Source organism: Peromyscus maniculatus, chromosome 9, assembly GCF_049852395.1.
Source record: "Peromyscus maniculatus bairdii isolate BWxNUB_F1_BW_parent chromosome 9, HU_Pman_BW_mat_3.1, whole genome shotgun sequence".
In the NCBI taxonomy this organism is placed as follows: domain Eukaryota; kingdom Metazoa; phylum Chordata; class Mammalia; order Rodentia; family Cricetidae; genus Peromyscus; species Peromyscus maniculatus.
Genome location: NC_134860.1, coordinates 48,326,652 through 48,350,293, shown reverse-complemented (window position 1 = coordinate 48,350,293; position 23,642 = coordinate 48,326,652). Strand labels below are relative to the sequence as shown.

At 44.3% G+C, this 23,642-nt stretch overlaps 1 protein-coding gene across 2 annotated transcripts; it reads left to right on the top strand.

Moving 5' to 3' along the window:
• Nucleotides 1-1,637: 1,637 nt before the first annotated feature.
• Nucleotides 1,638-23,620, top strand: Ttc5 (tetratricopeptide repeat domain 5). 2 transcript variants are annotated; one of them, XM_042284773.2, is made up of 10 exons: nucleotides 1,644-1,730; nucleotides 5,721-5,853; nucleotides 9,389-9,600; nucleotides 9,970-10,120; nucleotides 11,858-11,949; nucleotides 13,680-13,736; nucleotides 14,418-14,564; nucleotides 14,712-14,926; nucleotides 19,179-19,323; nucleotides 22,885-23,620. In XM_042284773.2, the coding sequence occupies exons 1-10, from the start codon at nucleotides 1,680-1,682 to the stop codon at nucleotides 23,002-23,004; spliced, it is 1,323 nt and encodes a 440-aa protein (XP_042140707.2). In that variant the 5' UTR covers nucleotides 1,644-1,679; the 3' UTR covers nucleotides 23,005-23,620. The 2 variants fall into 2 exon arrangements, with proteins under 2 accessions (XP_076401024.1, XP_042140707.2); XM_076544909.1 differs by lacking the exon at nucleotides 9,389-9,600 and having other exon boundaries at nucleotides 1,638-1,730.
• The last annotated feature ends 22 nt before the right edge of the window (nucleotides 23,621-23,642 follow it).

Below are 23,642 nucleotides of genomic sequence, written 5' to 3'. Positions count from 1 at the left end.
ATGTTTTATAGCTAATGAAGTACATTTTATAGATTATAGCATAAAATATAAATTTTTTTACGAGGTTTTTCAATTTTGTTGGAAAAGGGTGTGAGGAAATAGGTATCTTGAGCAGTTTGAAATACAAGCAGGGTATAATTGAAATTAAAAATATAAGCTGTTCAGGAATATTATGTTTCTTTAAAAATTATTCAAGTTTAATTTGCATGGCAGCCTTTTTATTTATTTTTATGATTTATTTCTTATTTTGTGTGTATTGGTGTTCAGGCTGTATGTATGTCGGTGTGAGGGTGTCAGATACCTTAGAACTGGAGTTACAGGCAGTTGTGAGGGACCATTTGAATGCTGGGAATTGAACCCGGGTCCTCTACATGAACAGTCAGTGCTCTTAAGCACTGAGCTGGTCTACAGCCCCTTAGTGGGATTTTTTTTTTTTAAGGTATGAAAAAAAGCACAGAGGGAAATGATACCTTCTTTGTTTCTGCTGCTCAGTATCTTTGGAAGCAATTACTATTGGAAGTGTCTAATATCTCTTTGCAGAGATAGTCTTTTCGCAAATGATTTAACATTTTTTTGAATAGTAGCTGGAGTAGCTGGATGTGGTAATGCACTTCTGTAATCCCCATACTTAGAAGGCACACACAGGAGGATCTCTGTGAGTTCAAGGCCACCCTGGTGTACATACAGAGTTTGAGACCAGCTGAGCCTACATAGGGAGAACTTGCCTAAAAAGTTAAAATAAACATCAGGTGTAATAACGCATGTCTATAGTCCCAGCACTTGGGAAGTGGAGGCAGGAAGATTGGGAATTCGAGGTCATTTTTGGCTATATAGCAAGTTCCAGGCCACCTTGAGATACATGAAACACAGTTTCAAAAAAGCAGAAGATTTAAGATGTTTATTTTTGAATAATCAATTCATATTTAAGGTAAAAAATGGAAAATACAGTAAAAAGAATTTTCTCAGGCTACCCGTAGTTCTCAATCTCCCCTGTTTCTCTCTTCTGATTCTTACATTTCCTTTTCAAAGTAATGAATATGAGAACATTAATAATGTGCAGTATGGTGGCATGGTAGCCCAAACATAGTAGACTCATTAGGATAATGCATTAAAAATGCTAAAAGCTACATGTGCAGAAATCTCCAAAGTTGGAAAATATTCAGACAAGTTAGTCTGGTAGTACCTTCCCTTCCAAATACCACCTACCACATGGGCTTTGATAACCGCTCTTGGTTTTTAAGAGTGATTTAAGTAAGGGCAAGAATACACGAAACAAAAATTTGAATGTAATTAAGCTAAGAACATTTTGATTCTGGAATTTGGAAAGGAAGTTTATGAAACTGAAAGTGATCACAATCTCAATATGTGCTTGTTATCCCACTTGGGAGGCTGAGGCAAAAGGGTCGGGCTGTCCACGCCAGCCTGGACTACATAACCACAGTGAGTCCAGTCTGATCTATGTGGTGAGATCCTGCTTCGAAAAAACGAAGCAAAACAAAACTCAAAAGCTGTTCTAGAGCATCTTCGAGCTACCCAATTTTGCATGAAGTTGGTTTGTAGCCATGTCTCTGAGGGGCAGGCGGGCCTCCGAGCTCTAGATGTCGCTGTGGTTTCATCGTGAGAACGGCTGAGTCTCTGTGGTTACAAAGTTGGGGGAGGAGAACCCGGCAGTGGCTGGAATGATGGCTGATGAAGAGGAAGAAGCGAAGCGCGTCTTGCAGAAATTGCAGGTGAGGCTGTGAGTTAAAACCTTTGCCTGGTTGCTCTGGAAGGAGGACGTGCAGTGGTCAGGGCCGGGGCGGCGGAGGACGGGGGTTCAGCCTGTGCTGCGGACTGCTTGGGGAGAGCCTGGAGGAAGTCCTCCGGGTCGGGATTCCTCCGTAACAAGTAGCGTGTCAACGAGTGGCAGGTCGCCTCGACTGTTAACGGAGTTGTTTCGATCTCCACAGCAGCCATTTCTTCTGCATCTTTCTGCTTTGAATTTGGCCACACTCGGTGAGGGACTGCAGAGCAGCAGCCCTGGTTTGTTAGTTTTAGGATTTACTCTGTTAATCTCTTAACCCCACCCTCTCCCCAGGTGACTTTTGAAGAAAGGCAGGAGAAGGAGTTTCCTTCCACTTTGTGTCTCCACTTTTGTTTTAATGATCAAGATTTTCCTTAATCTTCAGGAACTCAGTTTGTAGTATAAGACATCCTGGAACTTAAACTAGAACTATGCTTATACGTCTAACAATTTGTTTCTTTTTTGAGACAGGGTCTTTTTTTGTAGCTCTGGTTCTTTGTCGGCCAGGCTGGCCTCGAACTCACACAGATCCATTTGCCTCTGCCTCCCAAGTGGTGGGCGTGAGCCACCATGCCCCGCTAGTTCTAACAAATTTTAAAGCATTGATCAAGTTTCTTTGTTCCTTGGGTGCATTAAAATAACACTCAGAGCATGGACTTTGATTAACTTTATTCCTTAGTGTGACTGGCAGAAATCAGATTACTTATTTATTTGGCAGGGTTTCTCTAGGTATCCCTGGCTGTCCTGGAACTCACTCTGTAGACAAGGTTGGCCTCGAACTCATAGAGATCCGCCCATGTCTGCCTCCTGAGTGCTGGGATCAAAGGTGTGCACCACCACCGCCCAGCTAGACATCAGATTCTTGATCCTATCCTCAGAGAGACGTTAGACACACTATGTACATTTGCTTGTACAGGAAAAACAAACAAAACAAAACAAAACCTTATACCAAATAAGGTTTGTCGAGGCTATTTGAAGTGGTTATGAATCACTTCCTATTTTCACGTTTTTCTGCTCTCATTTAACAACTTATTTGTATTGCTTTTGCCACTACAGAAAACTGTTCAGTCCCCAAAACCTAATCAACTAAAAACAGACAGTAAGACCTCATTCTGAATTTGCGGCCATGCTCATTACATGACAGGAAGTTGGTTGTGAATTTTCTTAGAACTCTGTTTAAAACAATTCCAAAAATTGTGTTCCACAGACCATTTTGACCATTTTATTATAGAACTTGTGGAAAATCCTAACTTTAAGTATGTGCTCTCAAATCAGTCTCTGCAAGGCCTGTTTTTCCTGGGAATAATGTGTGTGTCATACATATATATGAAAGTTTAAAAGCACTAGTGAAGAAGGTGTCAGTTTATTCTCTTTATTAAGGCTAGGGCTTTGAATTACATACAGCAGATAGGAATTTGTTAATACCACCGGTGCTACATTAGTTAACTTAATCACTGTATTTAATGAGAGCCCGTCATGACCCCTGTTCTCATACTTAAACCCTAATCAACATGAAATTCTTTCCATTATGGGAATGCACCGTGGTGATTCCAGGCAGTAGTGAATGAATAGGACATATAAAATAAAATGCCAGACACACTGAAGGAAACTAAGTGATTAACTGTAGAGGAGGGGGAGGAAGACGTTACTTTGGTTTAGGTAGTGTGCTGGTCAATTTTTTTTTTTTTTGTTAACTTGGCATAAGCTGGATCATCTGGGAAGAAGGAGCCTCAGTTGAAAAAAACCCTCATTTGGCCTATAGGCAAGTCTGTGGGGCACGTTTTGGGTTAATGATTGATGTGGGAGGAGGGCCCAGCCCACTGTGGGCAGTGCCACCTTGGGCAAGTGGTCCTGGACTAGCCTGGAAAGCAAGTCAGTAAGCAGCTCTCTTCCATGGTCTCTGCTTCAATTCCTGCCTCCAGGGCCCTGCTTTGATTTGTTGCTGTGACTTCCCCTGAAGGTTGATGTTGTGTGTTTTCCTTACCTCCCCAAGTTGTTTTTGGTCATTTTTTCTTTCTTTTTTTTAATCACAGAAGTGGAAAGTAAACTAGGAGAGAGAATTAGGGAAGGTCTTTCTGAGAAGTTGGCATTTAAGCCCTTATCCCAGTGATGCTGAGGAGTGAGTCATTGGGGGATCTGAGGAGAGTATGCAGGTGCAGGGGGAAAGAAGGTCCAGGTGAGGGTGAACTTCATAGTTGGAGGATACTCATGGCTTGAGGAATATGGGGACAAGGAGGGTAAGACATGGAGTCTGTGGTGCAGTGGCTGTGGGAGGTCAGTTCATACTATCTTGTAGGTATTGGACAAGAGTGAGATTTTAATATATTGTCTGTAGTGGTGAATTCCTCAACAGTTTGTGATAGAGTAGAAGCAAATTGACCAGTTAGGAAGTTATTGCAGTAGTCCAGTCACATAAGGAAGCTAGTTTAGTCTAGAATGGTGATAGTAAAAACAGGTGGATGACTTTAGGGTGATAGTTGATGTAATTTAGTGGAGTTGGGCTGTATGTTTCTTCTGCTATTTGGTTTCAGGAAAGAATAGTGAAATAGTTTTACTGGCATAACGGGACGACTTAGAAGCATTTAACATTTACTCAGTGAGAAAATGCAAGAGAGTCAGAAGACGCCCCAAGCAAACAAATAAAATCTCTCAAAACCCTCCAACGATACCAAGCTCACCAGGTTCAGATTGGTTGGTTTGTGGTGGAAAACAAGGCCTTCCTTACAGGTTGCCATATTTAGAGAGGCCATGTATAGCATATATCAGCATGTGAAAAAATAATAAATAATTTTTTAAAACAATAAATGTAGTTTTATTTTGGGAGTGTTTTGTTTTTCTTTTCTTTCTTCCTGTGTGTGTGTGTGTGTGTGTGTGTGTGTGTGTGTGTTTCTGGGGATGAGACCTGGAGAGCCTTATTCATGCTATCTATATCCATGAGAAAACAGTGCTTACAAGTACATTTTTTTTTGCACCCCACCACATGCACTTAATGTTTTATTGCTGTGAAGAGACACCATTACCACAGCATCTCTTATAAAGGAAAGTATTTAATCGGGGCTGGCTTACAGTTTCAGAGGTTTAGTTCTTTATCATCATGGTGGCAAGCATGGACATTCAGGCAGATGTGGTGCTGGAGAAGTAGCTGAGAGTTCTACATCTGGGCTTTTAGAACCTCAAAGCCTACCCCCAGTGACATACTTCCCCCAAGGCCACACTTTCTAATCCTTTCAAATAGTGACACCCCCTAGTGACCAAGCATTCAAATCTACGAGCCTGTGGGGACCATTCTTATTCAACCACACCCCACCCCCCCATTTGTTTCTTTGAAACTGTAGACCTGGATGTAAAAGACTACACCACCATGACTGATATTAAAAAATTTATGTATTGGCGTGCATGCCAGGGTACATGTGTAGAGGTCAGAAGACAGCTTGCAGTAGTTGGTTATCTCCCTTTACTATGTGGGTTCTGGGAGCCGAGCTCAAGTTCGTCAGGCTTGGCTGCAGACACTTGCCTTTACTCAGGAGGCCATCTCCCCTACTCAGAAGTCCAGCTTTAAGGCTAAATTGCAAAGTTTTGGGGACCAGAATAAGATAGAGTGGTCTGGTTGATTTTGGTTTATTTCAAGTCTCAAGGTATCTCTTTCCTGTCTGTGGTGTAGTCATAGGGAAGCCCTGCTTGAGTTGTGAGAGATTGGTACATATGTAAATGCTGAGTAACCAGTGTGGGACAGCTTGGGACCATGAGATCCTGTGATCTTGGCCCTTCCTCCTCATCTGTAGCATTTGATAGGACTGGGAACCTTCTTGTTGTGCTGTGCCTCAATGTGAGGCAAGAGAACCCATGTGGCTAGGCCAGAGGCTGCGCAGTTAATGTAAAATCTTTTTGTCTGGTACTCTCTATTGAATGATTCTGTGCTTTTTTTCCTGTGTTCTAGGAACTGGTGGATCAACTCTACTCATTTCGAGACAGCTACTTTGAGACACACAGTGTTGAGGATGCAGGGCGGAAGCAGCAGGATGTGCGGGACGAGATGGAGAAGACCCTGCAGCAGATGGAGGAAGTACTGGGTATGAGCACCAAGGGGCATGCGCCCCCCCTGCCCTTCACTCAAGTGTGATAGTGCTTGACTCTTTCTCTGTGGACTGTGTGGTATCCTGTGTGTGGCTGCTGTAGACCAGAGTATTGTCATGCTCCCATGGGGGATAGGACTCTGTCACTCCAAAGGTTTGATTATAGCAAATGGTATAAAAGATTATACTTTTTGCAATAATCTTAATATGTTTACCTGATTTTTCTGCCTCTATTTTTTTTTTTTTTTTAAGACAGAGTCTCACTATGTTGACCTGCCTGTCCTAGAGTTTGAATGTAGACTAGGCCAGCCTTGAAATGAATTTGAACAGGCTGGCCTTGAAATCTCCTTGAAATCTCCTGCTTCTGGCTCCCAGTGTTGGGATTACAGGCGTGTGCTACCACACCTGGATGCTCAGGTGTTCTTGAAGATTCTATACTTGGTGGCTGAAGTCTAATCTTTTAACCTGATGGGAAGTCCCCACCGTCTCTTTCCTAAGCTCAGCTCTAAAGTCTTGTTGGCTGAGGACTTTTAATTACTGCTTTTATTTATCTAGGAAATTCTCTAGCTCTGTTTAAATTGCTTATCTCATCTTCATTTAACTTTGGTAGGTCATATATATTAAGAAATTCATCCATTTCTCTTTGGTTTTCCAGTTTGATGGAGTGTAGAGTTTTAAAGTATGTCCTTATGATTCTCTGGATTTTCTTGGTGTCTGTTGTGATGTCCCCTTTTCATCTATAATTTTATTAATTTGGATTTTCTTTTTCTGTCTCTTAGTTTGGCTAATAGTTTGTCAATCTTACTGTTTTTTTTTCAAAGAACAAACTATTCATTTCATTGATTCTTTGTAATTTATTTATTTTTGTTTCTATTTTGTTTATTGCAGCCCTGAGTCTGATTATTTCTTGCTGTCTACTCTTTTTGGGTGCTATTTTTTCTTTTTGTTCTAGAGCTTTCAGGTGTGCTATTAAGTTTCTAGTTAATCTTTCTAATTTTTTAATATAGGCATGTAGTACTATGAACTTGCCTCTTAGAATGGCCTTCATCGTATCCCATAAGTTTAAGTATATTTTGTTTTCATTTTCACTCAATTCTTAAAAATTCTTGATTTCCTTCTTAATTTCTCTCTTGATCCATTTTTCATTCAGTAGTGAGTTGTTCAGTGACCAAGAGTTTCCATACTTTCTGTTGTTAATATCTGGCATTAATCCATGGTGGTCAGATAGGATGCAGGGTGTTATTTCAGTTTTTTTTTTCATATATATATATACTTGCTTTGTGTCTGAGTATGTGGTCAAATTTGGAGAACGTTCCATGAGGTGCAGAGAAGAAGGTATGTTTGGGTGGGATGTCCTATAACCATCTGCTAAGTCCGTTTGATTTATGACATTATTTAACTCCAGCATTCCTCTGTTTAGTTTTTGTCTACATGTCCTGTCTCTTGGCAAGAGTAAGGTATTAAACTTACCCACTGTCCCTGTGTGCAGGCCACTATGTAACTTCAGCTGTGGTGGTGTTTCTTTTGTGAACTTGGATACCTCATGTCTGATGCATACGTGCTTAGGATTGCCGTGTCTTCTTGGTGTCACCCATAGGTGTCCCTCCCTAGCTCTTCTCAGTGGTCTGGTGTCAAGTTTGTTTTGTCATATGTTAAAATGGCTATACCATTTTAACTTGCTTTTGGGATCCATTTACTTGGAATATCATTCTCCCATCCTTTTATCCTGAGTGATGTCTTCCTTTAATGATAAGGTGTGTTTCTGGGATGCAGGAGAGCGATGAATCCTGTCTTCTAATCCATTCTCTTAGTCTGTGTCTTTTTAGTAGGGAGTTGAGGCCATTGATATTGAGAGTCATCAATGAGCAGTGTTTTTTGATTCCTGTATTTTGTTGTTATGGTGTGGATTCTCCCCCTCTTTTGATTTGCTGTTCTGGGATTATTTCTTCATGTTCTTGGGTATGGTTAAAACTCTCCATAAACTGAAGTTTCTCTTTTAGTGTCTTCAGTAGAACTGGATTGGTAGATAGATACTGCTTATATTTGATTTTATTGTGGGATGTTTTTCTTCTATTGTGATTGATAGTTTTGTTGGGTATATTAGTCTGGATAGGCATCTCTGGTCATTTAGAGTTTGTAGAATATCCTTTCAGGTCCTTCTGGATTTTGGAGAAATCCATTTAGAAGTCAGGTTTTATTCTACTGGGACTGCTTTTGTATATTACTTTGTCTTTTTCCCTCAGGGCTTTTGATATTTTTTTTTTATTCTATTCATTTAATGTTTTGATTATTGTGTCTCAGTTAGGGTTTCTATTGCTTTGAAGAGACACCATGATCATGGCAACTCTTTTTTTTTTTTTTTTTTTTTTTTTTGGTTTTTCGAGACAGGGTTTCTCTGTGTAGCTTTGTGCCTTTCCTGGAGCTCACTTGGTAGCCCAGGCTGGCCTCGAACTCACAGAGATCGGCCTGGCTCTGCCTCCCGAGTGCTGGGACTAAAGGCATGCGCCACCACCGCCCGGCGGCAACTCTTATAAAGGAAAACACTTAACTGTGGTGGCTCACTTAGAGTTCAGAGGTTGAGTTCATTATCATCATAGCAGGAAGCATGGTGGCATGCAGGCAGACCTGGTGCTAGAGCAGGAGCTGAGTTCTAGATCTTGATCCGCAGGCAACAGTAAGTGGTTGGATTGACTGAGTGTGGCTTGAGCATATGAGACCTCAAAGCCCACCTCCACAGTGACACAGTTCTTTCAACAAAGCCACACCTACTCCAACAAAGCCACGCCTCCTAATAGTGCCACTCCCTATGAGTTTATGGGGGCCACTTACATTCAAACCACCACATATGTGATCTGGTGCATTTTATTTAGTGTTCTGTATGCATCTTGTACCTTGGTAGGCACTCCCTTGAGTTTGGGGAAATTTTCTTGTGTGATTTTGTTGGGAATATTTTCTGTGCCTTTGATCTGGGTTTCTTCTCCTTCTGTATTTCTATTATTTATAGATTTGGTCTGAGGGAGAGACCTAAGGGGATGGGTCCACACCAAGAGTCCCCAGGGAGTTGGAAGTATGATAGGTGGAGGAGCTCCTGTGTGTAAAGTAGGTTGCAGTAAGAGTAAGACAAAGACTGTGCCTGGGGAGACAGGGATGAGATGGCTAGGTGAGCCCTGGGTCTGCACTAAGAGGAGGAGTCAGCAGTGAATGGAATCAGGTGGGAGGAGGAGTCAGCAGTGAATGGAATCAGGTGGGAGGAGGAGCATCTGCAAGCCAGGAGCTGCAGGGCTGAGGTGGGAGCCCTAGTGATGGAGGGCAGTGAAAATCTCCTGCTGAGTCCCAACCAGCTGTGCCCACTGGGGGGCCCAGGCATAAAAAGTGTTTCTGGGTATTGGTGGCTGACACAATGGAATGAGGATGAGCTGGAAGGGAAGGCCAAGGGGATCCCCAGAAAGGAGCAAAGCTGCGTCTGCACTAAGGTTAGGTGGAGTCTCCAGCCGAGAAAAAAATTCCCTGGTGTCTCACCTCTTCTTCCTAGGTTCTGTCCAGGGTGAGGCACAGGCTCTCATGCTGAGGGGAAAGGCACTGAATGTGACTCCCGAGTATAGCCCGAAGGCTGAGGCGCTTCTGTCAAAGGCTGTGAAGCTGGAGCCTGAGCTGGTGGAAGCCTGGAACCAGCTGGGTGAGGTGTACTGGAAGAAAGGGGACATTGCAGCTGCCCACACCTGCTTCTCAGGAGCCCTCACCCATGTGAGCTGCCCGTTCCCCCCCAGAGTTGGGAAGTTATGGATTCCTTTGGTTTGAATTTCCCTAAGAGAAGATACTGGGTCAGAAATGAATCTGAATGAGGAGAGTAGAATCAGAAGGGAGAAAGGGTGGAGGAGAACAGCCCTGGGGTAGGAAGAGAGGCCTGAGAAAGGATGAAGGAGGGGATCAGGTTTGGCCTGGGTGAGAAGAAAATAGCATCCAGGGTTATCCGTAGGCTTCCATGGTGCACTTAAGAGGCAAGAATTTAGACAAAAGGGTGGAATTAGGAGAAGCTGAGACCAGTGTGGAGCTGGAGGGGGAGGGGGAGGTGGAGTCAGGAAAGTTGAGTGTGTGTGTCTCTTCCATTTACAGTGCAAGAACAAGGTCTCCCTGCAAAACCTGTCCATGGTGCTTCGCCAGTTGCAGACCGACTCTGGAGATGAACATTCTCGTCATGTCATGGACAGTGTCCGACAGGCTAAGTTGGCTGTGCAGATGGATGTCCTTGATGGCCGCTCCTGGTGTGAGTGTTAGGAAAAGATCTCCAGGCTTGTAGGTAGTGGCTACATACTAGAACCACCAGGAGTCCAGCTGTGAAGCCCTAAACTTGGTTTTTTTTTTTTTAAAAATCGTGTGTGTGTGTGTGTGTGTGTGGGGGGGTGCGGGGTGGTGGTGGTGGTGGTGGTGGTGGTGGTGTGTCTCACATGCGTGTGTGAATGCCCATGCTCATGTGGAGGCCAGAAGACGCTGTTACACTCCTAGGTGGAGTTACTGATGTGTGCTGGATGCTTGGCTTATTCCATGGGTGCTGGGATCCAGCCTCTGCCCTTACGATTCTGCAGCAAGCACCCTTAACTGCTGAGGTGACCTTCAGCCCCTCTAAACTTACTTTGATGAGCTACTATTGGAACTCTTGTATCTCTTGATCTAAGACAGGAGACTTACGCTTCCCTGTAAGCAATGTAGGGTGTCCTTGTTTACCTTGTTTACCTTCTATTGCTGCGATAAACATCGTGACCCAAAGCAGCTTGGGGAGGAAAGCGTTTATTTCATCATATATCTTATCACCGTCTACTGTGAAGTCAGGGCAGGAACTCAAGGCAGGAACCTGGAGACAGGAACTGAAGCAGGAATGCTGCTTACTGGTTTGCTTTCCAGGTTCACAGTTAACCCGCTTTCTTATACAGCTCAGGACCACCTGCCCACAGCAGGTTGGGCCCTCCCACATCAATCATTGATCAAGAAATGTCCCACAGACGTACCTTCTGTCCAGTTTGATGGAGGCGTCTTATCAATTGATTCTTCCTCTTCTCAGATGGCACTGTGTCAAGTGGCCCCCAGCCCCCTTTCCCCACCCCCCACCCCCCCAAAAAAATCAATGTATCACCCTCCCACCCCAACTAAATCTAGCACACAGGGCTTTTGTCAAATCTGTTGAGAGTTCATGTTTATCTGTTTATCTCAGTAGAATTTTAACTAGTCAATATAATGTAATACATGATTTGGGGAATATGTAGGGCTTTTCAGAAATAGACTTTTTTGAGTGTCAGCACTCAGGAGGTAGAGGCAGGTGGATCTTTGTTAGTTTGAGGCCAGCCAGGGCTACATTGATGATATCTTGACTTAGTGGGGGAAAGAAGGCTGGAGAGATGGCTCAGTAGTTAAGAGCACTGGTTGCTCTTCTGAAGGATCCAGGTTCAATTCCCAGTATCTGCATCTCACAACTGTCTGTAACTCCAGTTCCACAGGATCTGAGGCCCTCTTGTGGCCTCCACAGGCATTGCATGGTGTCGTGCACTGACATTCATACACATAAATAAAAATAAGTGAATTTTTTAAAAAGAAAATTCTGGAAGCACAAAACCTGCATGCACATTTTTTTTCAGCAGGGCTTACAAGACCCCTCCCTGAGGATGTATAGGTAGTTAATGGTTGTTGGGAGGGGGAGAGACATTTTCTTCTGTGTTGTGACCACTGGTAAGGTGCCCATGCCACGTTGGGTTAAAATAAACAGAGAGATGGAAGAGGCATTGACCGTGAAGAAGGGGATCCATGGACGTGGAAGGGGGACAAGAGACGGGTAACGGAGGGCATATGTACAATCAAAATACATCCTATGCGTGTATGGAACTGTCATAGTGAAACTCATTATTATATACAGTACTATGTGCTAATAAAAACTTTAAACATACAGCCTCCCGAGAGCTGCTGGTCATATCTCGGACTGGGCTCTGAGATGGCCCCCTGCTTGCTCTTGCAGATATCCTGGGGAATGCGTATCTCTCTCTGTATTTCAATACTGGCCAGAACCCTAAGATCTCCCAGCAAGCCCTCAGTGCCTATGCCCAAGCAGTAAGTACTTGCGATCACCCGGGGCGGATGTAGAGGCAGCGGCTGGACGGATCAGGAGTGGGTTATCCTTCCTGGGCTCCTTCAGGAAGTAGTGCTGGCGGAGGTTGCTAGCAGCTCACGCGTCTACGTAGGTGATATTTTATAAGATATTAGGGACGGTGCCTTGGGGACAGGTAACTCCTTGAATTGCCTCAGTGTTTTACAGGCATGCATAAAGAAATCATGGAGCCTGTTCTAGCATGTTCGTCTCTTTTAGTAGGGCCTAAAGCTCAGTAAAATATAATTTTAAAGAAAAGGGAAGCTCTGAAAATTCCAAGATAAATTACATGACATGGCTCCGGGTCTCCCACAGTTAGGCTTAGTGTGCACTGTTTCCGGGAAGTCACACAATGGAGCTCACACGTCACTGTGGTCTAAGCCGTGTTTATATTGATGACACTTGCCTTGGGGATTGGGTTCCTTGAGGCTTTGAGCGCCTGTCTCTTCACTGTTAGAAAGCTCACACTTACATTCTGAATGCTCTTTATGTGGCCTTCATATTCACCTCTATTCTTTGCTTTCAGGGTTTTTTGGCATAGTAACTTGCTGTTACATCTTCTGGCAGAGTAAAGCAGCAGCTATGATGAATTCATACTTGTGGTTCAGAGACTGCCCAAAGGGCAGAGGAATTGTATTTTACCCCAAATTATGTATTTATTTATTTTATAAACAGGGTCTCACTATGAAACCCAGACTGGCCTCGAACTTGAGATCCCTCCATCTCTGCCTCCTTAGAGCTGGTGTTATAGACATGCCTGCTCTTTATGCTTATTTTGTGGATATTTACATTTTCAAGACTGTGTCTTCAAAATTCCATATTTGTCCTCTGCCTCATAGGTTTTTCTTTCCTTTCTTTCTTCCTTTCTTCCTTCTTTCCTTCCTTCCTTCCTTCTTTCCTTCCTTCCTTCCTTCCTTCCTTCCTCCCCCCCCTCTCTTTCTTTCTTTCTTTCTTTCTTTCTTTTTCTTTCATTCTTTAGACCAAGCTGGCCTTGATCTCAGAGATCCACCAGCCTCTGCCTCCTGAGTGCTGGGATTAAAGGCGTGCACCACCACCGCCCAGCACATAGTTGTTTTTAGGTCTTACTCTCCTCTTCTGCATTTAAAAACATCTTTGAAACAGCTGTTTGAATAAGCTTTGTTCATGTTGCTGTGCCCAGGCATTGAACGTAATTAAAAAACCCTCAGCACTGCAGTTTTCCCCCAGCACATCTCTCTGCGCTGTCTTACAGCTTTGTCCGTCCGTTTTAGAGTCGGAATGTGACTTACTGTGTCTGTATAAAGAGCTTGATCCAGAGCATGACTTTGCCTACATTTGGAGCCATGCTTGTGGAAGAGGAGCTGGGTTAAGTCACCGTTTCAGCTTTAGGCTTTCCTCGTTTGTGTCTATGTCATGACTTCATTAAAAAAATCAGAATTATTTCATGTTTTCATCTTGTATCTATTTTTGTAACACTGTGTGGGTTAGTTATAACTCTGTTTTAAAGTTCCACACATGCAGTCAGCTTTATGTCTTCAAGGCTTCAGAGGCAGAGTGATGCTCCATACCCTTAGGTACCGATGAACAGCAGCGTGGGTAGAGATAGCATTTTGGCAAGGAAGAACCCCTGGAAACGAAGCTTGGGACATGTTGAGCTGGGGTATCCTTAAAAATCGAGTCAGGATGTATTGATGATCTTTTTATCCCGTCGTAGGAGAAGGTCGACAGGAAAGCTTCCAGCAATCCCGACCTGCATCTGAACAGGGCGACGGTAAGGCCCGTGGGTGGCGGTCATCTGAAGGTAGACTAAACGGTAGGACATACAGGGGCCGGAGAGATGGCTTAGAGGGTGACCGCACTTGCTGCTCCGGCAGAGGACCTGGGTTCGGTTCCCAGCACCTATGTGCCTATAACTTCAGTTCTAGGGGACCAGGTACTACTCTCTTCTGACCTCTGAGTGTACTGCGTACATACAGGCAAAACACTTATCAAATAAAAAAGACAGCTGAGCCTTAGCTCCTGAGGGTGGCCGAGTTATAGAGGACAAAGTTGGACACAGACCATGAGAGGAAAGCCTGATTCTTCTTAGGAAGAAGTAGCTCAGTTTGACCTCAGCCTGGGAGAGTCACTCTCCCTCCTGAGACCTCCTGAGGAAAGGCAGGGACTGAGGCAGTGGAGAGGTCATAGAGAATGGGGAGACAGATGGCTTAGGAGGCCTCTGGTTTTAAGGATGAATGGCGTAGCAGTTACCCAGCATGCTTCACTGCTTCAGAGTCTTGGAAAGGAGTTTGTCTTTGCGCCGTCTTCACTTTGGCCCAGAGGAAAGGTGCTCAGTGTAGGATGGGCGCATGGCTGAGGGGCAGACAGTGTTCTCTAGATTCGTAGTCCACGGTAGCATTTCCTCTGCGTAGGTTGTCCGTCTGTGCTGATCATCCGGCTTACTTTTCTGCAGTTACATAAATATGAAGAGAGTTATGGCGAGGCCCTAGAGGGTTTCTCTCAGGCAGCAGCACTGGACCCCGCGTGGCCAGAGCCCCGGCAGCGAGAGCAACAACTCCTGGAATTCCTCACCAGGCTGTCCAGCCTCCTGGAGAGCAAGGTAAAGATGGGTAAGGACCACAGAGCGGTCGATCAAATCCAAAAGGAATAGGGCTAGGTGGTGGTGGCCAGGCTGGGCAGGTTGAGAGAAAGAATCGACTCCGTCAGTGTACCAGTTTCCAGCTGATCTATTTTCCTTCTTCTGCAGGGGAAGACAAAACCCAAAAAACTTCAGAGCATGCTGGGAAGCTTGCGTCCAGCCCATCTGGGCCCTTGTGGTGACGGGCGCTACCAGTCAGCCTCTGGGCAGAAGGTGACCTTGGAGCTCAAGCCACTGAGCACGCTGCAGCCTGGTGTGAACAATGGTGCTGTGGTCCTGGGAAAGGTGGTGTTCAGCCTAACCACAGAGGAGAAAGTCCCCTTGTGAGTTTCACCTCCTCCTCCCCATGAACTAACCGCTCTTACTTCCTGGCCTCTTCGGGCCAGTAAAGACATTTTACAAATGACCGACTTTTACTACCTATGGGACCTGCTCCATGTGCAAGCCTTGTCTAGGAGATACCTAACAATCTCTTTAATTAATTATTATTATTATTATTTTACAGTTATACAGTTGTTATATTTATTTTGTGTATGTGTGTGGCAGGCACGTGTGCCACAGTCTTCATGTGGCGGTCCAAGAACAACATGTGTGAGTTTTTCCAGCGTCCACACGGGGGTCCCAGGATCAAACTTAGGCTGCTAGGCTTGAGCACTTGAACCCGATGGGCCGTCTTGCTGGCCTCCAACCGTCTGGCGATGGAGGCGTTTGTGGGTTCTGCTGTTGCCTGTTGTTTTCCCCCGACTTCGGTGCTTTGTGTATTTCTAAATTGGTATCTGAAACTGACAGGTCATTTTTAAACAAATTCATATGAGTGTTTGTCTGTATGCATGCATGTGTGCTGTGTGTGGCGTTCAGAAGGTGTCAGCTTCCCTGGAACCGGAGTTATGGGTGGTTACACGCCACCGTGTAGATCCTGGGAACTGAACCCGGGTCCTCGGTGGGATCAACAAACGCTCTTAATTGACGAGTCATCTCTCCAGCCCCCTTGATAGGCTGTTTTTAAAGTCAGACAGAGAAACTTTAAAATTCTTCATTTTCTTTGAGTGTTCAGGATCACAGAGTTGAAGAAAGACAAATTTAGATTCTGTTTCTAGATAGTTCTGGAAGGTGAGCTTCGGGTTAGGGTAGAGGCCTGGTTGGGATCTTACCTGGGTCTTGCTTTCACTTTCAGGGTTTTATTGTCTTCTTTTCCTTTCTTTCTCTCTCTCTCTCTCTCTCTCTCTCTCTCTCTCTCTCTCTCTCTCTCTCTCTGTTTTAATATACAGACAACTTGCTTTCTGACTTATTGTTACTTAGTTTGCTCTGTGTGGAAAAACAAAACCAGCCCTGTAATCTCACATCCGTAGTTCAGGAATTGTCTTTTCAGGCAGGAACTTGTTGAGCAGAGGGATTGTATTTTAGGATTCATTCATTTGGGTTTTGGCATAAGTGTTCAGGGAGGGAGGAAAAAATGTAAGGGACACATGCAGAGCATGCTTACAGTTCAGGAAAGGAGGGAGTTAGACTATTTACTGAGAAAGAATGTAAAGACATTTATACCTCATTTCATGTGCGGATGTGGGTGTGCACATGCCATGTAGCATGTGTGGAAGTCAAAGATGAATCTGGGGAGTTGGTTTCTCCCTTCCACTATGTGCGTCCTGGGGATGAACTCAGATTGTCAGCCTCAGTGGCTGGCGCCTTACCCACAAAACCATCTTCCGAGAAAAAAAAATCTTGAAAACTCACTCGTTTTCAAGTACTATGAGTACTTGATGAGTACTGTGCCTGCTTGGTCCTTCACACACTTCTTGTTCTCTGGTTGAGTTCTTTTCTACTGCAGTAGTTTGTTTATTTGGGCTAGCCTCAGCCCTGCAATGATACCTTCCTATCTCCCACACCCACCTTTGTCTTCCAGACGCTGGGCCACAGGCTTGTGATCTGTGTGCAGTGGACCGCCACTGTCTCCACGCTCCTGCTGTATGGCTGTATAGCATCCCCACTCATCTTCCTTCTTCCTTTGGAGGCTGTGGCTTTCCTAGAACTCACTATGTAGAGCAGGCTATCCTTGACCTCACAGAGATCCACCTGGCTCTGCCTCTCATGCTGATGTGCACCAGCATGCTGGGCCTCTTTTCTTTTTTAAATTATGTGTGTACATGTGATCATGCATGCGCATGTGCTGTGTCATGCATGTGAAGGTCAGATGACAACATTTTGGAGTTGCTACTTGCGTGACAGATTTTTTTTTTTTTCCTTGCAAGATACAACATACATGTCTACTTACACCAGAAAGAGAGGCCAGGACAGACAAAAATAACAATTGCACCAGTGTCCGGTTTGGTGAACCAATGAGGTTTTTTGTTTTGTTTTTTAATTGCAGTTACAAACAGGAGTATGGGTGAGGTGTTACTCACGAGGAGCAGGCATGACCCAAAGCACCTGCGTCACCAGGAAGTCCACTCCAGCATGGGTGATGACTCCTGAAAACTGGTGCTCTCTATGGAGCAGCATGCATTCAGCACATCTCTCTCCTTCTGAAGTTTGCGTGGTCTACCCCAGCAACTGTTTACTCCCTTTTACCTTATTGGCCCTCGAGAATCTTCCACTTTTTATGTTCTCCTGCACACGTGACATGTTGAGGCTGGTGAGCCTTCCCTTCCCTCCTGGAGTCCATGTTTCAATTAGGAGGGAATTGCTGCAGTTGGGAGACACACGCCAGTTCTCTGTGCTGCACGTGTTCTGAGTTTGATCCCAGGCAGTAACCACCTTTACCTGCAGAGCCGTCTTGCTGGCTGGGTGTGTGTGTGTGTGTGTGCGTGTGCGCACATGTGCTTAGTGCTCTCAGATCAGAAGAGGGCATCAGATCTGGAGTTAGAGTTACTGAATTTTGTGAGCTGGTGTGTGGGTGCTGGACTGAACCTAGGTCTTCTCCAAGAGCAACAAGTGATCTTTTTTTTTTTTGAGACAGACTTTTACTATGTGTTGTTGGCTGGCCTGGAACTGACAGGGATCCTCCTATCTCTCTGCCTCCTGAGTGCTGGGATCAAAGGTGCATGCCACCACCCCTGGCATTTTGAGACAGGCTTTCTTATAGAATCTGGAGCTTACATTCAGAACTAGACTAGCAGGCCAGCAAGGCCCTGCGACACTCCTCTCTTGCACGTCCCAGTGGTGGGATCACAGCTTTTTTACGTAAATGGTAAGGATCTAACTCAGGTCTTCATGCTTGCGTGGTAAGCTCTGTCAGCTGAGCTCTTCCCAGTTTCCCTGCCTTGGTTTGCACATGTCTTTCTGTGTGTGTGTTTCTTTTCATGTATGTGGGTGTAAGCTGTGTGTGTGTGTGTACGTGTGTAGGGTGCCGAGGCTGATGTTAAAAGTCTTCCTCAGGTGCTTTCCCCCTTGTTCATTGAATCAGGGCTTCTCAGTTGAACCCAGAGCTGGCTGTTGTAGCTAATCTAGCTGGTCAGCTTGTTCCTGGGACCCCTTGTCTCCAGCTTCCTGGGTTGGAATTACCGGTGGGCAGTGTAGCCCTGACATTTGTGTGACTCTGAGGCTCTGAATCCTAGGGCTCATGTTGGTGCAGCAAGGGCTTGAATCACTGAACCACCCCCCTAGCACTACCCAGTTTTTTTGGACAGAGTAACTGGCCTTCATGCAGGATCCCCCTGCCTCCCCTCACCAATGCTGGGATCACTTGTGCTACCATGTTGGGGTTGGGGCTTGGCGTTCCTGGTTTGGTTTTTTTTTTTTTCCCCGAGACAGGGTTTCTCTGTGTAGCTTTGCGCCTTTCCTGGAACTCGCTTTGTAGCCCAGGCTGGCCTGGAACTCACAGAGATCCGCCTGCCTCTGCCTCCCGAGTGCTGGGATTAAAGGCATGCGCCACCACTGCCCAGTGGCGTTCCTGTTTTAACTAGTTGGTTTTCCCCATTTTTTCCCTATTTTCCCTTTTGCATTTTGGAATGGGGTTTTACTGCATAGTCCAGGTTGATTGTAAATTCTACGTATTTCAAGATGGCCTTGAACTTGGGATCTTCTTAGCTGAGCTTTCTGTGTGCCGGAATTGTAGTTATGTCCCAGCAATCAAACATCCTCCCACCAAGCTTGTGTTTTTATCTGATTCCTGCCAGATTATGGGTCATTGCCAGCTGGATTAGTATCTTACTGCTAACAATGCTTGATATGTAGTAGTTAATCAAAGTTTGTGGAATCAACCTAAATTGATAGTGATTGTAGAGGGTTTGGTTCAGTGTATGTTAGCTAAATCGTTAGGTCAGGAGTAATGATCTAGTTGCAATATTTTGGGTTAGTTTGTTATTAACTGAATGACCTCAGTGTTTATGTATGTGTCCTAAGTTCTCAGTGGAGTGACATGATTATGGAGCCTTGTTAATGTTTCCTAAAGGTATCAAACCCAAGATAAATGAGGATTCAAATGTATATAGTGGATAATAATACTTGTAGACTTCTAAGTAAGTGACCAAGAAAGCATTCGTTATTTTGCTCTATTTTAAAACACTGTTTCTATTCTTTCCTGCCCACAAACCTTTGATGTTTTCCTCTCTGCCTCTCTAACCCACACGGACCTGGAAGCACCTTTGGCTTGGTGGATTCAGATGGTCCGTGCTATGCAGTGATGGTGTATAATGTGGTGCAGAGCTGGGGGGTGCTCATTGGGGACTCCGTGGCCATTCCTGAGCCCAACCTTCGGCATCACCAAATTCAGCACAAGGGAAAGGTGAGTAATGTCCAGCGGTCTGTGACTCACCGTCTCTGTAAATAGCACCAACCTTCTCTCTTCAAAGCATAGAAGTAAAAGTAATGCATGTGTATGTGATATGTGTGTGCTTCTGTGTGTATGTACTGTATATGTGTGTGATATGTGTTTGCTTTTGTGTGTGTATACTGCATATGTGTGTGATATGTGTATGCTTTTGTGTGTATGTACTGTATATGTGTGTGATATGTGTATGCTTCTGTGTGTATGTACTTGTCTTACAGACAGTAGAAATAGGGTTTTATTAAAACACCAGGACCAAAGGCAGCTTGAGGAGGAAGGGGTTTGTTTTGTCTTGTACTTTTGCATCCCAGTCCTCCAGCAACTGGGCAGGAACTGGTGCAGAGACTAGAAGAACTCTGCTGACTGGGCTGCTCTTCGGAGCATTCTTACAGCACCCAGGACCAGGTGGCACCGCCCACGGGATAGGCCCGCCCCCATCAGTTATTAATCAAGGAAGTGCACTACAGGCTGGCCCACGGGCCATCTCATGGCAGCGTTTTCTCGATTGAGGTTCCCTCTTCCCTGATGACTTCAGCTTGTGTCAAGATGACATAAAAACTAGCTAGCATAGTACTGTATACACATGTGTAATATGTGAGCTTTTGTGTGTGTGTATTATACACGTGTGTGTTTGTGTATATATATGTGTCTGATGAGAAAATTGGTGTGTATTATATACACATGTGTGATATGTATGTTTTTGTGTGTATTAATATACAAATGAGTAATATGTGTATGTTTTTGTGCGAATGCATCATATTTGTGTGTGCTTTTATATGTATGTATTGTATACACATGTGTGTATTGTATACACATGTATGGTGTATGTTTGTGTTTATGTATTTATATATATTTATATATGTGTGTGTGATATGTGTGTACATTTGTGTGTATGCACTATATCCACATGTGTAATATGCATGCTTTGGTGTATATGCATTACATACATATGTGTGCTATATATACTTTTGTTTGTATGTATTATTTACACATGTGTGATATGTGTGTATTTTTCTGTATATTTACATGTATATAATACGTGTGTGATTTTGTGTGTATATATTATTTATACATGTGTGCTTTCATGTGTATTTACAGACATGTATGTTTGCATATGTAATATATATTTGTATTTACACATATAAACATGTAAATTTATATGTAAACATGTAAACTTAATGTAAATGTATATGGTTGTATTACACACAGATAGATCTATATTTTATTATAAAGGAAAACTACTAGTAAGCAAAAATAAAGAATGAGCTGAAATATCTCCTTGATATTCTAGTGATAACTAGTGAACACCTCTTAGTCTATTAGTTTTTTTTTTTATTTTTGTTTTTTTGAGACAGGGTCTCTCTACATAGCCCTGGCTGTCCTGGAACTCACTGTGTTGACAAGCTGAACTCACAAGAGATCCTCCAACCTCTGCCTCCCAAGAGCTGAGATCAAAGGTGTGCACCATCACGCCTGGCTAGTCTTTTATATGTTAATGAGAAACAGGCTGTGTAAAGGGATTTTAGACATTTTCCTAATAACAGAAAAGGTACCAGATCATCCTCCTAGTTCAGAGGTGGCTGAGCTGTGAACAGGCTGCTGGAAGAGCCTCACCCGGGAAGCGCTTGACCAGCTATGTGACGTGGGCTCTTTAGGCCCCAGTAAAACAAGATGTTGTATGTATGTATGTGTGAACATCTCTAATGGTTTTTATGCATTTGATTGTGTTCTTTGGACTCGAGACATAGTAGTGATGATGAGAGTTGACATTTACTGAACACTTAGACACTGCTAAGAGTCTTACCGCCTGGATCGCCTCGCCTGATTTCATTCTAATACATGAGGCCGGGCTGGAGCCATGGCTCAGTTAAGAGCTCTTGCCGCTCTTGTAGAGGTCTTGGGTTGATTCTCAGCACCCACAGGGTGGCTCGCAACCATCTGTAACTCTTGGTCCAGGGGATCCGACCCCCTCTTCTGACCGCCATGGGCACTGGCACACATGTGCACATACATACATAAGAGTAGAATCGCACGCCTTTAATCCCAGCACTGGGGAGGCAGAGGCAGGCGGATCTCTGTGAGTTTGAGGCCAAGCCTGGTCTACAGAGTGAGTTCCGGGAAAGGCACAAAGCTAAACAGAGAAACCCTGTCTCGAAAAAACAACCAACCAAACAAACAAAAAAACCAAAACATGAGAGAAGATGCTTAGCCATATTCTTACCATTTAGGTTGGGGCAGCAGCCTATGGTACACTGACCAAATCTGGTTCTCGATCTGGTGTATAGCCTACAAGATGAGGATTATTTCTATTTAAAACTTAAAAAGAAATTTAGTGTGTGTGTGTGTGTGTGTGTGTGTGTGTGTGTGTGTCTGTCCCCATGTGTGTACACGGATGTGCATGCTGTGGTATGTGTGGAGGTTAGAGGTCAGCTCTAGGAGTTGGCTCCTTCCTTGTAATGTGTGCTTCTGGGGATTGAACGAGGTTACCTGGCTTGCACAGCAAGTGCTTTAACCATTGAGCCATCTTGCCAACCTTTTAATTTGTACATGTTTTATACATACATTATTGTGTTTTAATGTGGATGGATGTTTTGTCTGCCTGTATGTATGTACACCATGTATGTGCCTGGTACCCTTGGAGGCCAGAAAAGGGCATCGGATCCTCTGAAACTGGAGTTACAGGCAGTTGTGAACTGCCTGATGTTGGTGCTGGGAACCAAATTCGGTTCCTCTGGAAGACTAGTGCATGCTTTTAACTGCTGAACCATCTGTCCAGCCCTTATAATTTCCTTCTTAACACTGAAACAAAATTCTTGACAAATTACTTGAAAGATAGAGCGCCCATAATGTTTTCTAAATGCATTTTCTTATAAGTTTATTGATTCTGTTTCTCATATGAATTGCTTTTAATTCCCCCATACTTGCTGATATTCTTGTTGGGACTTTGTTAAAAAAACAAACAAACAAAAACTCGTAGGAATTTTGCTGTGGCTCCGAAGAGCCTGCGTCGCATTGCCAATCAAGCATCTCTTGGGTGAGGTTCCTCCAGTAACCCACACAGCTCAGCATCCTTCTGAGCTGGGAAGATGAGCTGGTCCCTTTTCCCGCTATTAGGACAATGCTTAAATTCCTTTACATAGTCTGTTTCTCATGAACATAAAGCAGAAGTAATCTCTATTTGTACTTGGCAGTTTTAATTTGGGGCTTTACACAGAGACTAGCAAGTTCCCGTGCTTCTGGCTGGCTGCTATCTGTTTCTAGAGACTGGAGAAGCACAGATTCTCCGAGAGCTGGCGGCTCCCTTTTCTCAGGCAGGGCAAGCAATGTGCTTTTCTGAAATGGGGGACTGTCATATTCTTACAACCGAATTGCTGGTGTCGTATCCGTCTCAGGAGCTGTCTCCTTTGTTCACCTTGATTCAGTGTAAGATAGAGGTGCGGGGGTGAGCATGCAGGGGTGGGGGTGGGTGGAATACGTTACTTGACCTTGATCTGTAATGAGGTGGCCTGTCTTTTCTAGGACTATTCCTTCTCCAGTGTGCGTGTGGAGACGCCTCTCCTGCTGGTGGTGAATGGAAAGCCACAGAACTCCAACAGCCAAGCCACTGCCACCGTGGCTTCCAGGCCACAGTGTGAATGACCTGGCGGAGGAGTGGAGGTCCAGAGAGAAGCTCACCGGGGTGCTGTGAATGGAGATTTCTCTTCCTCCGCCCTGTAACATAGTTGGAGGCTCTTTCCCCTGTGACATCCCAGCCACCTGCAGAGCCGTCACTACCCTGGTTTATTCCTCCGTCCTCCTCAAATGTGCTGACTGAGAGGGAGGACAGAGCACTCGTTGAACTGTTGGGACCCTGTTATGGGAGACTCTTTTCCCCAGGTTTGGAGATGTTTTGACAGTCCCAAGATCCCTGTTGTTGCCTCTTTCCTGAGTCTAATATGTATGTATATATCTGTTTACTATTTATTGCTGAGGGGCTGAACTTTTCTATCATTTTTGAGCATCTTTTTTTTTTTTTTTTAATTTTTAGATTTAAATTCTGATGGGTGTGGTGGGACACCTTTAATCCCAACACTTAGGAGGCAGAGGAAGGTAGGTCTCTATGAGTTCGAGGCTAGCCTGATCCTATATAGTGAGTTCTAGGCTAGCCAGGGCTACATTAGTGAGACCCTGTTTCAAAAGAAAAAAAAAGAAAAAGAAAAAGTTCTTCCTCTTCCTTAGTGCTGGAACAAAATTAAATTTGTTTGGAAAAAATTTACTCTATAGTTTTGTCTCCTTAT

What these genes read in the sequence shown, in the direction of transcription:
- Ttc5 (XM_042284773.2), top strand. Translation starts at nt 1,680, where the DNA reads ATGATGGCTGATGAAGAGGAAGAAGCGAAGCGCGTCTTGCAGAAATTG. An exon ending in TCAGTGCCTATGCCCAAGCA is followed by an intron (nt 11,950 to 13,679) that starts GTAAGTACTTGC and finishes ATCCCGTCGTAG; the next exon opens with GAGAAGGTCGACAGGAAAGC. An exon ending in AAATTCAGCACAAGGGAAAG is followed by an intron (nt 19,324 to 22,884) that starts GTGAGTAATGTC and finishes TGTCTTTTCTAG; the next exon opens with GACTATTCCTTCTCCAGTGT.